Genomic DNA, 19,240 nt, shown 5'->3' with positions numbered 1-19,240 from the left:
ATTTGTGGCTTTGTCTTGGATCTGGCTAGCATCCCCAGAAGGATGGATACTATAGATTCCAGAAAAAAGAGGGACAAGTCCCATTGAGACTAACCTCAAAGACTGGTAGATCAACTTTGCACTTTAACAGATGGATAAAGCAGTATGATCAGGATTGTCAGGAACTGATCAAAAGAATTGTTTTAGCTATTTAAGATCTGAAGGTGTGTCAGTTATGTTTGTCAGTAATGCTTGAGTTATATACTTAATCTTTCCAGAAACTGGGGGAGGGGGAAATGTGGGAATGTTAGGGATGTGGATTAGGATATATTATTAGATAGATCCTATCCAAGCTTGTGTTCGCAAGCTTCCAATATCAGCAGAGTGACATTCCCCTTTTGTGCGCAGCAAAGCATGTGTGTTAGGTTCGCTAGAACCTCTATAACAATATAACACTCCCTGGCAAAGGTCCCCTTTGTCCCTCTTAAAAGATATACACAACACAGTGTTTATAAAATAAGATAGAGTTTACTTACAGTTTCATCCTGAGTTACAGCATAATCTCAGAAAGGCAGGCTTGCTTAGAAAAGTTACAAGTATATATACATCTAGAGTCTACTTAGTAAAGTGAGACTCCATGAGGTCTCACTCTTGGCTGCAGGCCTAGAGTGAGAACCATCCTAACTAGAGATTCTCTGGAGATGTGTCCTCATCGAAGGAGGAAGTAGCTAAGAGAGCGAATGATTGCTGGTTTGGGGCTTAAATCAGCTAATCCAACTCATCTGCATATCTGGAGGAACAGGAACTGCCCTGTAGTCAGGTGTCCCTCCAGGTGAGTTCCTGTTAGTGGACACTCTAGGAACTGTTGTGACTTGTCTGCCCCAGTGTTCCATCCCACAGGAAAAACCTCTGAAAGCTCAATTCTTATTTCCCCACTGGATTAGTAGAAAAGTACTTTAATCAAGATTTATAATCCTGATACTTTAAGGGAAGGGGCACAACATGAAAATCTGATTCTTTACATTTTGTGGTAAAGGTTATCCATACAGGAAACAATCTGATTCTTTAAGAAACCTCCCCAATTTTCTTTAAAAGTTAAAAACTAAAATGCTTTAAGTACTGGGCAATTTTAGGTAGGACAATTATTCCCCTAATGGGGCATGAACTGGAGAAGCATTCTGAATATCCAACAGCCTGAAACTTAACCAGCATGTTTGTGATCCTATTGTGCCTGTGCTACTTAGCACTGTCCATTCATTTTAATGAAATCTGCATGGCCACCTGCAGCACCACACTTGAAATGAATGCAGGCAACACAGAAACTTTTTGCTTCACTCTTTTTAACTGTCTTCAGCCTGTCATTATGTGCTGCTTTTGAACTGCTAAATTATATGTACCAAATTGCTGCTGTCGATTTTATATGATTTGCACAAAATTCCAGTCCTCCCAAAATATGGTAACTGTCTAAAACGAAGCAGCTCATTCTCATCCCATGAATTGAGATTCCCGCCATGCAAAGTTAATCATGTATTACCCTGCAGCGCCACCTAGCACACGTTGATTTAACTGTGCAAACTTTAAAATGCAATTTTGCACTAGATTTACATGCTAGACTATTCCCATGGTGTAAATCTGCTGTTAGTAAATCTGCTGTTTTCCACAACAGCCATAGAGCCAGTTCATGTGTGGGCTGAATCACACTAAGAAGCTTCCAGGTTACTGCCAGTCATTGCTGCTACCATTCATCTGTCTCGGAAGATAATGGAGGAGTGCGCCTTTTGGGGTGAAGCCAAACAGTTGGAAGGGTACAGTTCCTGTGTGGTGTAGTGCCACACAGAGCCAGTGCCAGAGCCAGTGTGGTGTAGTTGTTAAGAGCGGTAGACTCATAATCTGGGGAATCGGGTTTGCATCTCCGCTCCTCCACATGCAGCTGCTGGGTGACCTTGGGCTAGTCACACTTCTTTGAAGTCTCTCAGCCCCACCCACCTCACAGGGTGTCTGTTGTGGGGGGGGGGAAGGAGATTGTTAGCCGCTTTGAGACTCCTTCGGGTAGTGATAAAGCGGGATATCAAATCCAAACTCTTCTTCTTCTTCCTGCTGTAGCTGTAGAGACTGACACAGGAGGCACGTTTTGTTGCAGCTGTCACAGAGTAAGGCATCCGGTTGTGCTGCTGCACAAGCACCATGGTGTTTATTTTCTCTGCGCTCTTTGCTGCAGTCATTCCTTCTCTGGTCACTATGGATGCACAACCTGACTTCCTGTCTCCAGGCACTGCGGTCGTCTGCAGGTTTGGTGTTGCCAGCCTTCATGGCATGTTTGCAGATATCTCTGCAACGTAGAGTTGGTCTGCCAGTCATTACCAAGGAATTTACTGCAGAGGTACAGGCTTGCTACGTGATGTACACAATGGGTGGTATTAGCCACATTATAACAGAAGTCTGTAGAAACTGCCAGTGTAGATCTACAAGTACAAAATGTAATATGGAAAGCACGAATGACAATAGCGAACATGAAAACACACATTCAAATCAACCGTGAGAGCCAATGGTTTCTCAGGAATGTAATTGTAGTGATATAAATCTAAGATTGCAATATGATTCTGAGTTGCAACCTAGGTAGGCCATGTTTCTTGAACCTAGACATTTAATTACACAAATATCTAAATTAGCAAGATCAACTGATTGGACTGTTGAGATTATGTTATTTATTACACATATATCCTAGCATTCATCTAAGGTCATGCAGACAGATAATGGGAAGGGGTGGGTGTGTAGGGTATGTTCAGCTTCAACTGTAAAATTTCATCACATGTCAAAAGTCTCTAGCACTAAGCACACTAAGAGGAAGAAAGGGGCACTAAGAGGAAGAAAAAAAATGAATGTAATATTCACAGCCTATTAAAGCTGTTAGAAACATTAACCATTTTACAATTAAGCCATATAGAGTGGTATCCAAGTCAGAGTCCAAGTAGAAACACTGAAATCAATGGGATTTAGTTAGTCATAATTAGCTTGTCCACTGATCATAATGATCTACTCCAAGATGACTTAGTCAGGTACCATCCATATCACTTTGTATTTTCCCCTAATCTCCCATAGCTTGGCTAAATACCACTTATCGTGTTCTCTAAAGCAGTGGTTTTCAACCAATGTGCCGTGGCACCCTGGGCTGCCTTTGATTGATGGTCAGGGGTGCTGTGGGCAATACTGGCCTCTGTTGCTCTTTCCTTCCCTCCCTCCTCTGATGCCCTCTCCCATCCCTGCCTTTTAAAGACTTGCACAGCTGTTTGTTGCAGCAGCCCTGGCTACAAACTCCCCAAGCAAATGGTGCCTCTGGGGCTGGGTTGCCAGGAGCTGAGACGGTTCAGAGACCAGGGGGGGCTGTGGCAGTTGCCTGGAGGACTCCCAAGGAAAGGGGAGACTGAGGCTGAGGGAACACTCCACAAGGGACGGTGTCTGAAAAAGGGTGAGAGACTGCCAACTCAGCAGGCAAGGGATGACGTAACCGGGCTCCTGAGCCCCACAGGGGTGCCACAGAAAGAATGTAGTTGGTCAAGGGAGCTGTGACCTCAAAAGGGTTGAAAACTCCTGCTCTAAAGTGCCCAGAATAGATTTGATTGAATTTCTAGCACACATGCACTCCACCCTGCAAAAAGTAGCCCTATTTCATTTCATTTAGAATAAATTTGGATTTGATATCCCGCTTTATCACTACCCGAAGGAGTCTCAAAGCAGCTAACAATCTCCTTTCCCCTCCTCCCCCACAACAGACACCCTGTGAGGTGGGTGGGGCTGAGAGACTTCACAGAAGTGTGACTAGCCCAAGGTCACCCAGCAGCTGCATGTGGAGGAGCAGAGACTCGAACCCGGCTTCCCGGATTACGAGTCTACCGCTCTTAATCACTACACCACACTGGCTCACACAGGATCACAGTCATAGCTAGTAAATGTATGAAAAGGGGACAAAAACAGTATAGGAATACTGTATAACAGGAGACACAGTGCCATTAGCATGCATGGTGCTCAGTACTTCAATCTAAAAGACTGGATATGCTTTTCTGTTTAAATTTTATTGTAGTATTCTATTAATTATGGCATGCTTTCATATTGTCAGCTGCCTCAAGAATTATTGTTACTGAGGTGGGATATGAATGTTTTAAAGTTCTCACTGTGTAAAAGTTGACTATTTAAACACATAATCAGATACTTTAAAAAAAGATGATTTGGGAATAATAAATTCTATAAAGCAACAACTGAAGTGAGAGGGATTCCCAAAACTCCAGCTTTCATCTTCATTTATCTAATGCCTCTATCTGCAAAGGAATATTGGGGGGGGGAGTGGGGACAGTATCTGTTCAAATAATCACATGGTTCTCAATCTCCCTCCTATTGTGACATTTATTGCACAGCTGTTTCACCCTATTTTCTGTCCCAAATCTCCAAGATCTGTTTGACATCATGAACTCTGAACACAGGAAAAAGCCACGCAAATGCTTGTGAATACATTTATATGTTCAGTGAGTCAAATTATTTTTGATTTATGTATTTATTTTGCAGTACTGAGGAAGCACGTTTCGTTAGCATTCTCCCAAGATCTGTTAGTTGAGTAAACATATGAGCCATGACCTTCATGCCAGAGGACATTTGCACACCAGTACAGACAAGGAGATGAATAGTACAGTACACAACGGACATCATTTTCTTGTTGTACAGAAAATGGCTCTTTCCGAAATCCACTACTAGTCGGGTTCAAGCAGATATGAGGTGGAAAACCTCAAGTTATTGGTTATATAAATGTCTTCCTCCAAGTTATTTAGGAATGCCTCTTTCGCATGATTTTATAACTCACAACCAAGTAGGTCATGAAGAAAAATGGAGAGACTGGAGCTAAAGGAAGAGATGAAGTGCTAGATAACAAAAGTTCCCAGCAATAGTGTGTGGGAGAAAGCAAAGGATATGTACAAGATGTAAACCCCATACACCCAATAGGACTCAGGAGCAAATATTCTCCAAGATGTAGAGACAGCAAATGGCATCCAAACTGATACAGTGGGATGCAGCAAAGAGGGGAAGAAGGAATACATGAGAAAATTGAAGAGTGCTCTCTCTCAATTTAACAAGGCACAATACTTGCACTCTCTCAGCTTCGTTAAGCAAAATAATTACTAAAGACACACGATGAAAAAGATAAAGAAAAGTGAAGAGGAGACTGCCATTTTCAAAGTTCAGTATCATTTCCAAAGTTTACTGGATCGGTGATGTTCAATGCTCTCAAGAGTATTTGATGTACATAGATGGAACCTGATATATGCCTTGATGTCGCAGCATCAATAGTAAAAGGAAAAGTATTAGAAATTCAAAAGTAAAGATGTAAATTAACCAGCTTATTATGGAAGCAATTCTTCTGAAATGCCACGAGTTGCATTTCTCATCAGTAGATGCATTAATTAATTAAATTAGATGCATTAAATTAATTAAAATCCCTAAATGATGTCCATTGGCTACAAGCCCATATGACTTTTTAACAAATCGCCGCACACACACTTATCTTTTATAACAACAACAACAACTTTTTTCCTAAAAAAATAAATTCCATATATTCCGAAAAGGCTTCTGCAGGATTATTACAAATATTTTCAGCCACGACAGTGACCAATGAAACGCTTGAATAAAAACAGAACGCTATCGCTCTTAGAAAACATCAATACTGGGGGAACTCTTCATCGATTTTGCTAGCCCATGCCATCAGCCCTCCCCTGATATCCTTGACAGAAATGGGACCTAGTCCATTCTGAGACAACTCCTGCAATATTCGCACAGCCTTCTGAGAGTCATTTCCCAATTTGCAGACCACGTAAAGGGGGAGAGCCGAGCTGTCGTCCGCCCCTTGCCTCGCTTCGTGTATCCTCTGCCGCAGGGACTTCAGGGCTCCTTCGTCCCCTCCTTCCAGCTTACTTAAGGGCATGTGGAGGGAATGCGGCAGGCGACAGATGTCCACTTCCACTGGCGGGCGCACGTCCACCAACACGTGAGGAGCCCGGCTGTCCAGGACCCTTTTGTACTCTTCCACAGACACCCTCTCCTCGCTGCTCAACAGGTGCAGCGCCCGGCACTTGTCCGTGGCCGATGACCCACAGAACTCCTCGTAGTCCTGGAGGGCGGTCACTGTGGGGCGGTCCCCGCAGACAGCACACCTGGGGTCCCTGGGCCTCAGCTTGATGTGGCGGAACCTGCCTTCCAGGGCGTCAAAGAGCAGCATGGACCTGTGGCATGTGGCACCCATGCCAGAGGCGATCTTGATCACTTCCAAGGCCTGGAGGGTGCCGAGGATGCCAGGCACGACCCCCAGGACCCCTCCGTCGGCGCAGTTGGTGACCGTCTCCGGAGGGGGCGGCTTGGGGAACAGGCAGCGGTAGCAGGGGCCTCCTTGGTGGTTGTACACCACCAGCTGCCCTTCGAGCCTGAGGGCGCTGGCGGAGACCAGGGGCTTCCCGGCCAGGACGCAGGCATCGTTGACCAGGTAGCGGGTGGGCACGTTGTCCGAGCAGTCGGCCACCACGTCGTGGTCTCGGACCAGCTGCAGGGCGTTGCTGGGCGACAGGGCCAGCTCGTAAGGCACGCAGCGCACCCGGGAATTGAGCTCCCCCAGCGCCGAGGCCGCCGAGCGCGCTTTCGGGGTGCCCAGGCGGCTCTCCCGGTGCAGCACCTGCCTGTGGAGGTTGTCCAACTCCACCACGTCCGGGTCCACCAGGCCCAAGCGGCCCACGCCCGCCGCCGCCAGGTACTGAGCCACGGGGCAGCCCAGCCCTCCGCAGCCCACCACCAGCACCGAGGAGCCCGACAGCCGCAGCTGGCCGCTCACGCCCAGCTCCGGGAGAACCAGCTGGCGGGAGTAGCGCCGGATGTCCAGCCGGCTCAGCGGGAGAAGAGGGCCTGGCGCCTCCGCCTCCTGGGACCCGCCGCCGCCGCCTCCCAACACGCTCCCCTCAACGCGCTTTCCCGCTGCCATGATTTACCTCAGCAGCTCACGGAGACGGTAGAAACGCCTCAGCGGCGAGCCGCGGGTGTTTGTGAGGGAGGAGGAGGAGGCCTCGCCTCTTCCGCTTCCGCGGCCCTTCGGAGCTGAGGCGGCCGGTTGGCACGCAGGCGACGCCGGCTCTACCCTTGCCAGGCCTCCGCCTCCTCCTCCGCCCCGTCTGCCGCAGCCATCATGGCCGCCTCCCGGGACAAGTACTCGGTGCTGCTGCCCACCTACAACGAGCGCGAGAACCTGCCGCTCATTGTGTGGCTGCTGGTGAGGAGTTTCGAGCAGAGGTGACTGAGGGGAGGGGACTTGCTTCGTTTCAGCGACTCTATATACAAAAAAACCCCTAGCGCTAACGAGCTCCCCCTGAAAAAATCCGCCCCGTTCCTGTACTCCGCGTTAGTTAATCTGGAATAGCTAGTCCCATCTTCCAGACCCCCGTTCCGTTTCCCATCGTCGCCGTTGCGAATTAGAATCCTCCATATCGTGGGGATAAGCTTTCCTCCCGAGGCCGTTTTCAAGGTGTCGGGGGTTATGAATCCGTGGTATATGTACCCCGAAGTAAGGGCATGATGGTATTGGGTCTGCTTAGCTTCCAGGGGTAAAAGATGTATCTGCTTCGTTTGTTTCAGGCACCAGCCCATAACTAAGGTTTTAAGGATGCGTCAGACCCATTACGCCCCCATAGAATATGTTTAGACATGACTTTTGTCTGTCTGTTGTTTTAGAAAAGCTAGGACTTTGCAGGGAAGCCCTGTGCATGTAAATCTCACTGTGTCCATTGGGGTTTTCACACTTAGGGGAGTGTGTGCATAGGATTAAAGCCTGACAGCACAAACCTGTGCGTGTCTACTTGGAAGTAAACTTGTGTCTACTTGGAAGTAAACGTGTCCAAGTGAGATTTCCTTCCAAGCAAGTGTGTATAGGATAGGAGTGAAACCTAAACATTATTTCCCCCTATCTGCATGTAAACTGGATGGTGATTTTCCAGGGACATTCCTATATTATTATGAAAATCAATTTATTAATCACTTTCCAAACCACTGTCTCAAGGCAATCTATAGACCGGTTTATGTGTACCTGTAAGTGAGTAAGCGTCAGAGTGTGGATTTTGAATGTTTTCATTAAGCAGTCTTAGGATTCTTGCCTATGGTGAAATTTTTCAGCCTGTTTTGACAGACAGAGCAAGCTGTGTGTAGATTGCCAGCAACTTCTCCTGAAACATGATTTTTCACCAGCTGTAAGCACATTATTGCATGTTGATAAAGAGCCAAAATCAAATATGATAGCTTTATTTATGGAGTACTGTAGTACAGTAACTTACTTATTTGGAATGCTGGTTTAAGGGCCAGATCTCTTGAATGGGACACCTACGCGGTAGGTTGCCAGTAGTATTTGTGAAAAGGATCTAGGGGTCTTAGTAGACCACAAGCTTAGCATGAGTCAACAGTATGATGCAGCAGCACAAAAAAGCTAATGCTGTTTTTGGATGCATCAACAGAAATATAGCGTCCAAGCCAAGGGAAGTAATAGTATCACTCTGTTCTGCCGTAGGCCACACCAGGAGTACTGTGTCCAGTTTTGGTCACCACAATTTAGGAAGGCTATTGACAAGCTGGAACATATGCAGAGGAGGGTGATGAAAATGATAAAGGTTCTGGAAACCAAGCCTTAACGTGGAACAGCTGAAGGAGCTGGGTATGTTTAGCCCAAAGAAGAGGAGGCTGAGAGGAGATACAGTAGCCATCTTGAAATATCTAAAGGACTGTCCCATGGAAGATGGAGCGAGCTTGTTTTCTCCTGCTCCGGGGGCTAGAACTTGAACCAATGGATTCAAGTTGCAATAAATGAGAACTTTTTGACCTTAAGAGCTGACTCCCTTAGGAGGTGATGGACTCTCCTTCTTTGGAGGTTTATAATCAGATGATGGGTGGCCATCTGTCACAGATGCTTTAGATGAGATTCCTGTATCGCAGGGGTTGAACTAGATGACCCCTGGGGTCCCTTCCAATTCTAGGATTCTAATCATTCAGTGTCTGAATGAGGCAAATGCCTGAGGCAACTGTGACCCATGAAATGAATAACCAACATTGGTCAACAGTGCAAACTCTACTGTTATTCTGCTGTATTTACTTGGAGCTAGGACACTATGAAGCATTTCAGTTCCATTTTGAGAGGCGAGTGCATTGTAATAGAATTAATAACACCATTTACCTTTGATGAGGAAACATTGGCTATTTCTCTCTGTTCCCCTACTGCCTTTCATAATACTTTATATACTTTAACTTTTGAACCTGGATTTAAAACGTAATTCTCTATTTTTTTCAGTGGAAATGATTTTGAAATTATAGTAATAGATGATGGAAGTCCTGATGGGACACAGGAAGTTGCTGAACAGTTGATAAAGATTTATGGATCTGATAAGATTGTGAGTCATATGTTTATTTTTTTCCTTAACTTGTTTGCTGTTACAACACAAAGTGCTTAATAACATTACAGTGGAACCTCAGTTTACACCTACCTCTGTTTATGAACGCCTCCGTTTACGAACGCCACGTACCCGGAAGTGTTTACATCTGGGTTCCGCGGAGTCGGATGCGCAGATCGCGCATGCGCAGAAGCGATCTGCGCAGCGCGTGCGCAGAAGCGTGCCTTTGGGGAGCAAATGCCTCCGTTTACGAACGCCTCCGTGGAACTGATTAAGGGATGAAATTAGAACGCATGGGTTATTCATTTTCTTAACACTGAATTGTTTACCAGTTTATTCAGATTGATAACATGGGTAGCAACATTGGGAGTAGTTTGAAATTTCCTGAATTATCATATTTGGATGCAGTTTTAATTTTCACTTTATAAAGTTGTGCTAATTCTTAGAGTTGTCATCACTTGACCTCAGAGGATGCTCTATAATAGCTGTCGGTGAGAAATCTACCACAGCGTTTCTCAACCACTGTTCCGCGGCACACTACTGTGCCGCGAGACGGTGGCTGCTGTGCCGCAACGTGAGGCAACGAGAAGGGCGATTTGCGGCCGCCAATAGGAAAGGAAGCCGGCCGGGTCAGCCTGGAGGGCGCGAGGGTGCGAAGGGTGTTCCTCCGTCATCTCCTTGCGCTCGCTCCCTGAGCGAGGCAGCGCTTCATGGCCGAGGCCGCCTCCTCGCGCTCTCCCCGCCGCTCAATGGAGAAGGCAGTGGCGCAGGGCGGCGGGGACTCTGGAGCAGCAGCAGCCCCATCCAGCGGCGGCAGTAACAGCAGCAGCAGCCGCAGCAGCAGCCGCCCCACCTCGGCGGGCTCCTCGCCGTCCTCCTCCGCCAGCCGGGGAGGGCTCTCGGGCCGCCAAGGAGCAGCGGCGGCGGCGGCTACACCAGCGGGGAGGCCTGAGGGAGGAGGCGGTGGCGGCAGCAGCAGCAGCTCCAGCTCAGCCGCGGCCAGCCCAGGAGGGAGCGGGGGGCTGGCGGCAGGCAGGACGACGGAGGCGGTGCTCGAGGGCTCTCTCAGCAAGTACACCAACCTCATCCTCCCTATTCCTCAGTCCCCCACCCATTCCCAACCCCCAGGATTTGCCCCATCTTTTAATGGTGGTGTGCCGCGTGATTTTTTTGACGGAACAAGTGTGCCGTGGCCCAAAAAAGGTTGAGAAACACTGATCTACCAGATACCACTTTCCCCATAATTTTTGCATTGTGACACAAACAGAAAAGTTTATCATATTCAGCATTGCAACAGGGGATCCAGGTGCAGTGTTAGCAATGCTTCTTCAGCTGCATATACAGCGGATGGTATTCAGTGTTGGTTGTAGTCTGAGTAGATCCATTGAAATCAGTGGACTCTACTTGTCCATTAATTGCAATGGGAATGGGTTCTACTCTGATTGTGACTCAGTTGGATATTATCCAATACATTTTCATTCATTTGATACTGTGCCCACTCAAATTTGCAGAATTAAGTCGAATACCTCTTGATGAAGTGTTGCTAAGAAAAATTGGAAATGCATGATTTTTTAAAAAATGCAATGTACATATTTCTGATAATGAACAAACTTACTCGCACTAAGCCCCTGCAGTTTTTATGTGAGCACCTAAGAGAGCATAGATGCATGGCAGGTGTATGTTCTAACCCTGCTAGTCAAGCCTCCCTTACTTTGAAGTGCTTGGTGGTGAGCCGTACTTTATGCTAAGGGAGGGGGACTTTTTTGGCTCTTTGAGCTGAAATGAACAAGTGGGTGGGTTGACCATCTGCCAATCACCTGACATCGCAATGACTTCAAAGACCCAAAGTCAGGACTACTAAGCACCACCCACAGCTGATTCAGTCAGCTTCAGCTCTATTACCCATCTTCAGCCAACCACATCTTCTAAACTTGGTCTACAGCTCTATATTCTATAACTGTTTTGATCTGAATTAATGTCTGTGTAATCCAAATGTTAAAGGCATGTTGCTTTGTAAATATGGAAGTGTAGCAATCCTATTTGAGAGAAGAGCAACTGAGTGAATATTAATATTTAGCTGAAATAATAATAAAAAACCTACAATCATGGATCATTTAATGCAATTAATCTGTTACTCATTTCTTCCACTGATATTTTACAGCTTTTAAGACCCAGAGCAAAGAAACTTGGATTGGGTAAGTATTCATTAATTTGAGGATTTACACGTTTTATATTCCGACCTTGAACTTCCAGGGCGGTTTACCATTTTAAAAAGCATAAGTTTAATCATACCTTTAACTCTATTGGCTGGCGTGTGTGTTGGAAACTTGGGGGAAACTTCCATATGTGTGTATATATACCTTTCTGGGGGTAGGAAGGCATATTTGTTGGTTTTCAGCAGTATCCAACATATCACAACTCCAGTTAAATAATAAGCTGGACCTACACAATTTTCTCTAACCATGAAATTACACTGTTTATCCCCATTTATACACTACACTTTGGGGTTGTAGTAGCTGCTTGAAACTCATGCATGTGTGACTAACTGCTGCCCAGGACAGGCAGGAGTGAGATTGATCAAGCAGCTGTTCAATAAAAATGTATGGCATTTTTTTACTCCATATGTTGACTTTAAAGAGAAACTGAATCAGCCTTGTAGCTGAAAGCTCACATACATGATTCTGAATGTGGGTGACAGATCTTGCTTTTGTATCATTTACACCAGGGACTGCTTACATTCATGGAATGAAGCATGCCACAGGAAACTTCATTATTATTATGGATGCTGACCTCTCACACCATGTAAGTGTTTCCATTGTATCTGTGTTAGTCTTTATAGTTTTCTTTATTTAACTTGCATTGAGCTGGAGTATATTTTCATTTTCCCATATCTCTCTTTTGTGTTTCAGCCAAAATTCATTCCAGAGTTCATCAGGTGGGTAGTATTTTTAGTATTTTTTTAATATTTCGATCAGACCTTGATATTTATTGCCCAGGTGCATAGGAAGCTGCCTTATACCAAGTCAAACTATTTCTCCAACTAGCTCAGTATAATCTACACTGTCAGCAGTTCTCTAGGGTTTCAGGCAGAAATCCCTTCCAATCTTACCTGGAGATTTTGAACCTACAACCTTCTTCATGTGAAACAGATGCTTTGTCCTGTCTGCATTTACATTTGGTACATTAGCAATGGGCAATAGGTTGAACAATGAAAGAAATCAGAAAAGAAGAGTCTAAACTTTAATTTTTGACCAGAATTGAATAAAGTTTGCAGCAAGGTCAGAATCCTGCCAAACTTCACAAGGATAACAGCACAGAGATATGAAAGTCGACAAAAAACTCTTAAAACTGTGGTGGCAAGGGGGAACTTATTCTGCCTATGCTTTTGAGTTTTTCTGAAAAATAATGAGTTATGAAATATTTTCCTCCAGAATGGTGAATAAAGGTTTTAAGACTAGGTTTTCATAAGCATACTCCCCCCAGAATGATTTCTAAAAACTGCAACAGGTAAACTTTTATGTAAAACTATGAACAGTATTGGATTCCTGTACACCTAGGGCAGGGGTTCCCAACAAAATTTTCTCGAGGACCCCTCATCGAGCCGCTATTGTGACAAGGACCCCCATTAATTCCTAATCCTAAAATTAAAAAGTGAGAGCCAAATTAAGAGTCTTTTTATATTTTATATTTATACGTTTTTTACAGTTACAACAGAGTACTCCATCAGTATACAGTTAGTTTTAATTTTCAGTTCTTAATGAGATGAGTTAAATCTGTCCTTTGAGTCCATTGTTTCTGAAATATTAGGTTCCAAACTTGAAACTTTCACTCTGAAATCCGACCGCATGTCGAGCCGATTCCTATATTTGTTTTTCATGAAACACATGGAAGAAAATGCTTGCTCACACCGATATGTGGTTGCAAATGGAAGGATCTTTTTCATTGCCTCATCTCCAAGTTTCTTGTAGTCCTTGCGGCATACAGCAGAACTACTGCCTCTATCTAATTCTAGTTTTGCGCTAGACTCTGCTCATGCAGGAAGCGGCCAAAACAAAAAATCTGTTTTCATACGAAATATAGTTAATATATTTTTTATTCTAATAGGATCTTGAGGACCCCTCTGGCATAGCTCGCGGACCCCTGGGGGTCCCCGGACCACCTGTTGGGAACCACTGACCTAGGGTACAACACTCAAATGCAAGAGCAAGAATCATTTTTGCCTCTAGGGGGCACTGCCGTTGTCACAAGAGAAGGGAGAATTCAGGGTCTTCTTTGCTTGTGGGCTTCCTTTTGTTGACGTACCGTATATTCCGGCGTATAAGACGACCCCCAACTTTTCCAGTTAAAATATAGATTTTGGGATATACTCGCCATATAAGAAATATGACCCGGCGTATAAGACGACCCCCAACTTTTGAGAAGATTTTCCTGGGTTAAAAAGTAGTCTTATACAGAGGAATATACATAATTGGTGGATCTGTTTCTGTCTTTTCTATCCTCTTGACCTCAAACTTGTCATCATTTGATACATATGAAGAAGCAGAAACTGATAGTGATAGCTTAGAAAATGAAAGTGATTAAATTTCATGTAGTATTTATTGAGTCTTGCTTCCCACCCCTTTTTCTCCGCTATTTTTATGGAAACAAGTGTTTTGTGTGCTTGAAACAGTGGGGGACTGGAGGAGGCATAATAAAACAAAGAAAATTATTATAATGTTGATTTTTTTTCTTCTGTTATTGCTTTTTGCCTGGTCCTCATGAACTGGCAAAACTAAGATGGGAAGAATTAAAAGGGATTAGTTTCCCAGTTGAAATCGCTCCCTTTTACTACAACCTAGACCCGCTAGTTGCAAATGGACCCTTTTCCACCCCTTCTCAACTTGGTGCCTTCCTTAAGCTGAATTTGTTGTATTAAATTGGACCTAGATTACTGGAAGTTAATAGATTTTTTGTTAATGTAAATGTGTTTCCCACTTTCTCTCAAATGTTTGCGTAGAACACAGAAAGAAGGTAACTTTGACATTGTGTCTGGAACGCGATATAAAGGAAATGGAGGTGTGCATGGGTGGGATTTGAAACGAAAATTGATCAGGTTGGTAGCTACTTCTTCCATCATTCAAGGTCTGTAATAGAAAAAGCCACACAGGAGGATTCTGAGTTCTGTTATTAACTCTTATCCTCCTCCTTTTGTTCTGTTCTAGGCTAGTCTTTCATTCTTGTTTGGTCCTAGGATAATAGCATTTTTTGTTTTCGTTCTACTTCATAGATAGTAAACCTTTAGGCAGAGATTTGATTATCTTTTTTTCTTGTAATTCTCCTGGTTGTGTTTGGCAATATATAAACCATTTACAAATGAGATAGATAAATCTTTTTTGTTCTACATGCTTCTTTTCTTGGCTTGATGTAAATTAGCAAACTCTTCCAAAGTATGCATTTGTATTGACACAGGCCAATGTTACTATAGTGAAATCCCATCTATAGAACAGTTTGTGATTTTTCAACATCAGATTCCGAATGTTTACCAAAAGTCCTTATCTTTCTTGGCAGCCGTGGCGCCAACTTCCTCACTCAAGTTCTACTGCGGCCAGGTGCATCCGACTTAACAGGCAGCTTCAGGTGTGTTGCTTCTAAAGTTGCATTCAGCTTACAAAGATGAGCAGTAATATATAAAATTAATGGTCAATTTGAAATGGATAATAAAGTCAGACATGGATTGAAATGGTAAAACTTGTTTAATTTTGGGAGTAAAGACTGCAGTGGTGGAGTGTTTGTATAACAGAAATATTTCAAGAGGTTTTGATTTTATGTACTTTCTCTGTAGGTTATATAGAAAAGATGTTTTACAAAAACTGATGGAGAAGTGTGTTTCGAAAGGATATGTTTTCCAGATGGAAATGATTGTCCGAGCCAGACAACTGGGTTTTTCTGTTGGAGAGGTAAAGAATGTTAAATCACAAACACTACATTTTATATATTATAAATTTACCTGATAATAGAATAATAATTGGCTAACAGCTGCAAAATAGCCCAGGAGGTGTAATAATAATAATAATAATAATAATAATAATAATAATAATAATAATAATAATTTGTACCCCGTCCATCTGTACCCCGCCCCCAGCCACTCTGGTCGGCTTCCAATCAAAAATTAAAACAATACAGCATTAAAAACTTCCCTAAACAGGGCTGCCTTCAGATGTCTTTTAAAAATAGGATAGCTGCTTATTTCCTTGACATCTGTTGGATTCTACTCTGTATTTTGGAAAGTTGTTTGTTCACTATGCATTTGGACATCTCTTAAGATATTGGGCAAAATTCACTTGTAGTTCTAAGGAAATCATTCCTTCCATTTCTGCTTTGCCCTATGGAATGATCTCCCCTTGGCTCCCCCAGGGTGTTGTTCTGGGCGTTCTCCCAGTCCTCCAGAGTGGATTTGGGGGAGGTGTGGGGTACGAGAGGGAGAGGGGGAACCCCATTGTGCTAATGGGAGTCCTTGCACTGGCTTCCAGTAGCAGAACAGGGCAGTTGAATCTCATCCTATGTAACCCAATTTTGCATGATGGTTCCTGACATCAAGGAGCAGGTTTTTATCTATACAGTGGTACCTCGACTTACGAAGACGATCCGTTCCGCAGCCGTCTTCGTAAGTCGAAGTCTTCAGTTCTCAAAGCGCCCGTTCTGCACATGCGCTAAGCGCAATTTTGCGCTTCTGCACATGACCGACCGCACGTGCCGCTTCTGCGCAGGCGCAGAATGCGCACGGCGAAAAGACTTCCGGGGTTGTCGACTTCGGAAGTCGAAACCTTCAGAAGTCGAGTTGTTTGGTTGTCGAGGTACCACTGTACTTAGATGTCATTTTGAATCAAGATAGTGGACTGAACCTTTCAGAACTGCACTGATTTTAATCACTGGTTTCAAAATTGTACTGATTTTTTGGTTTCTTAGGATTCCCAAACAGGTACAAGACTGCTAAGAAAACAAACATGTTTTATGAGATTTTTTTTTAAGCATAAGCGTTCTAGACTGTCTCATTCCACTACATTCCAAGCTGCTTTTTCCTGCACTGGCAAGAGCCTCCAGTAGGAGTCCCAGATTCTTTAGCAATTCTGTTTCAAGACTGTACCCTTGTTGTCTCTGAAGCAACTGAAAATGTACTAGACAAGCCTATGCCTTTGGCTCTCCATTGGCAGAAAAAACTATTGCCTAGAGATGCAACAACTCATGCTTGGCAGAGCTGCATGTGTGTGGGAAGCATGGTTTTTTCCACTTCTGCCTGCCAGCTGATTTCTGGTTGAGTATGCCAACTGAGAGTACCTAGCCAGACTTTCTGTGGATTCCACCGTCTGAGTTTGGGCCCTTGGGTATTATTTAACATATAGTCTTACACACTGGAATGTTAAAGTTCCTGCTTCAGTATAGCGAAAATAGCTGGCATTCTAAAACATTGCAAATCAGTGTTTACTATATTTAAATGACTAGCTACTGAATTAGAACCATGTGCAATAGTTATTAAAGGAGCAGCACTCTCTTGTTCTCACAGCAACCCCGTGAGGTAGGTTAGTATTGTTCCCAAATTACAGATAAGGCGCTCAGGATGAGAGGGAGTAACTTTCTCAGGGCCATATGAATTCACATGCTTCTCCAGATCAAGTCTAGTATTCTGTTCATTGAAAGGTGCTAATTTCCCTGACAGTGCGATCCTATGCACGTTTATCATTGAATATTTCCTGCATTCATTGGAAGTACTGTGTTACTTTCAGATAACACCTGCCACTGCTTTTGTAAAGGGTCAGTCAACATTGTGCATATATTAGCTCTCAACTGAATTGCTGGTATTTGTACTTTTTGCATTTTGTTTCCCCCTTATCCCACTATTTACAACCATATATACCAGCAACTGAGAATTACACTTCATGCAACTGCTAATAAATCATGCTAAAATAAAGTGTGCTGGTTTTTAAAGTGCTACAAGAGTAATTGTTGTCTGAGGCTAGTGTGTGTAGGATTGTAGCCCAAGTATGTATCCCTTGGAAGTATAACACTAATTGCAGGTATATCACTATTTTAACTACTGTTGAGATGGTGATGAATTCTGCTGCAATAAGGAAAACCCACCACCATATAGATGGGGATGCTGAAAAGAAAACCGAACAGGATTTTGTCTCTGCTTTTCCCTTTGTTTAAAAGATTTATACCCTGCCTTTTGAACAAAGAGTTTTAATAATATTTTTGCCAGGCTGTTTGCAACCATGCCCAATTCAAGACCTTGACTTTAACATACAAAGCTGAAGGAGGACCTCTCCCCATATCTGCTCACCCAGGCCTTGACATCTGCAGAGAAGGCCCTTCTCACGGTCACATCAACAAATATGGCCCATTGGGTGGTGATGCGAGATAGGACCTCCTCTGTAGTGCCACCGGATCTGTGTAACTCCCTCCCTTTGCGGGTGTATCCCTCAATAATGTATTTTTGTTCTCCTCTCAAGAGTCTTCTTTTCACCAGGTGTTTGTGGGTGGAGTGTAAGCCAGAGAAGTAATTTTTTATGCCTGCTGTAATTACTTTTTATGTCTCCTGTAATTGCTGATGTCATTGTTCTAATCTAGTGTTTATGCTGTTTTCTTGTACTCCATCCTGGGGTCCAACAGGATGAAGGGTAATATATAAGCACAATAAATGTTTTTTAAAAAAAAACAAACAACAAAACAATTTAAATCATTAAAACAACCTAACAGACAGAATAACATAGCAGGGCATTTTGCTGCAGAAAATCGTCAGATTAAAATGCTGTCAAAAACCTGAGTGAACAGAAAAGTTTTCCGCCAGTGCTTGAAAGACCATGTTAACCACAAGGAGAAAGGAGAGCCCTAACTATTATTTTGAGCCATTGGTGCTTCTGCCACCACATGCAAGATCCATTCATGCACACTAGGAACATGCTTTTACAGGAGATGGTAGCTGAGATGCTTTGGATTAGAACTAGATTTTGAGAGTGAAAATGGCTTTGATAACATAGCTGCCATCATTTCATACCTTCTCACCAAAGCAGATTTTATTCTGGACACGATGCTAGATGGAGCTGAAGTGGCTCTTTTCTTTCTTTCTATTACTTCTTGAACTTGTTACGTTAAAACTAAAATAATTTTGTGCTCTTTTTTTTTAATAGGTACCTATATCATTTGTGGACAGAGTCTATGGCGAATCTAAATTAGGAGGCAATGAAATAGTTTCTTTTGTAAAGGGACTGTTGACTTTGTTTGCAACTACATAATTTATTAAAGAGAATCTTCCTAGCATTCCATATACCTTTTCATTGGACTGAAGAAATTATTTTTATATGGCATAGTGGAATCTTGCTAAGTTTACTGGTGGCTATATATAGAAAATCATTGCTAATTTCTGATTTGAAGAAAAAATACAGTGCATATAATCTGGGCGGCATTGTTTATTAAATGTGACTAATGATCACTGTGTAATGTTTACTATTCAAAAATAAACCCATTCCATTTAAATTGTGTTTAAATTTTGGGTATGTGTGGGATGAGTACCTCCTCTGAATGGAGTAAGAGATTTGCATCCTTCTTTAACATGATATTCGTTATTTAAAGATTCACATGTCTGCAGGGGAAAAAATGGGACTATGCATGTTAGATTTTAGGCACATAGACCACGTTTGCATGTTGCATCCCAGGGAAGCTGAATGTGGATCAAGTGCATTTGCTCCTCTCCATCTGCATAAGTCAGAGCATCAGAAAATACCATTCAATCTGCCCTTCCATGTATTTAAATTAGGTGCATTTGGACCAAACAG

General features: G+C 43.4%; 2 protein-coding genes and 1 long non-coding RNA gene across 3 annotated transcripts; 1 reads left to right on the top strand and 2 right to left on the bottom strand.

The window, feature by feature from the left end:
• Positions 1-487: 487 nt before the first annotated feature.
• LOC148685152 (uncharacterized) lies at positions 488-7,155 on the bottom strand. Its single transcript, XR_015951164.1, has 2 exons — positions 6,996-7,155; positions 488-2,441 (listed from the first exon to the last, which is right to left on the bottom strand). It is a non-coding gene; the product is annotated as an uncharacterized LOC148685152 (long non-coding RNA).
• Positions 4,507-6,988, bottom strand: MOCS3 (molybdenum cofactor synthesis 3). The gene has a single exon (XM_035123376.3). It carries the CDS (start codon positions 6,986-6,988, stop codon positions 5,681-5,683), a length of 1,308 nt encoding a protein of 435 aa, XP_034979267.2. The 3' UTR covers positions 4,507-5,680.
• On the top strand, positions 7,090-18,941 carry DPM1 (dolichyl-phosphate mannosyltransferase subunit 1, catalytic). The gene is made up of 9 exons (XM_035123377.3): positions 7,090-7,293; positions 9,332-9,431; positions 11,593-11,626; positions 12,157-12,233; positions 12,341-12,366; positions 14,428-14,523; positions 14,979-15,047; positions 15,253-15,367; positions 18,596-18,941. The coding sequence occupies exons 1-9, from the start codon at positions 7,190-7,192 to the stop codon at positions 18,698-18,700; spliced, it is 726 nt and encodes a 241-aa protein (XP_034979268.1). The 5' UTR covers positions 7,090-7,189; the 3' UTR covers positions 18,701-18,941.
• Positions 18,942-19,240: the final 299 nt, after the last annotated feature.

Source organism: Zootoca vivipara, chromosome 7 (assembly GCF_965207765.1).
Source record: "Zootoca vivipara chromosome 7, rZooViv2.hap1.1, whole genome shotgun sequence".
Taxonomy (NCBI): Eukaryota; Metazoa; Chordata; class Lepidosauria; order Squamata; family Lacertidae; genus Zootoca; species Zootoca vivipara.
Note: the sequence above shows the minus strand (reverse complement) of the source record. Positions and strands in the feature narration are given on the sequence as shown.

Coding starts and splice junctions, on each gene's coding strand:
- MOCS3 (XM_035123376.3), bottom strand. CDS start 6,988: ATGGCAGCGGGAAAGCGCGTTGAGGGGAGCGTGTTGGGAGGCGGCGGC.
- DPM1 (XM_035123377.3), top strand. CDS start 7,190: ATGGCCGCCTCCCGGGACAAGTACTCGGTGCTGCTGCCCACCTACAAC. Junction 7,294..9,331: donor GTGAGGAGTTTCGAGCAGAG/GTGACTGAGGGG, acceptor TATTTTTTTCAG/TGGAAATGATTTTGAAATTA. Junction 15,048..15,252: donor GACTTAACAGGCAGCTTCAG/GTGTGTTGCTTC, acceptor CTTTCTCTGTAG/GTTATATAGAAAAGATGTTT.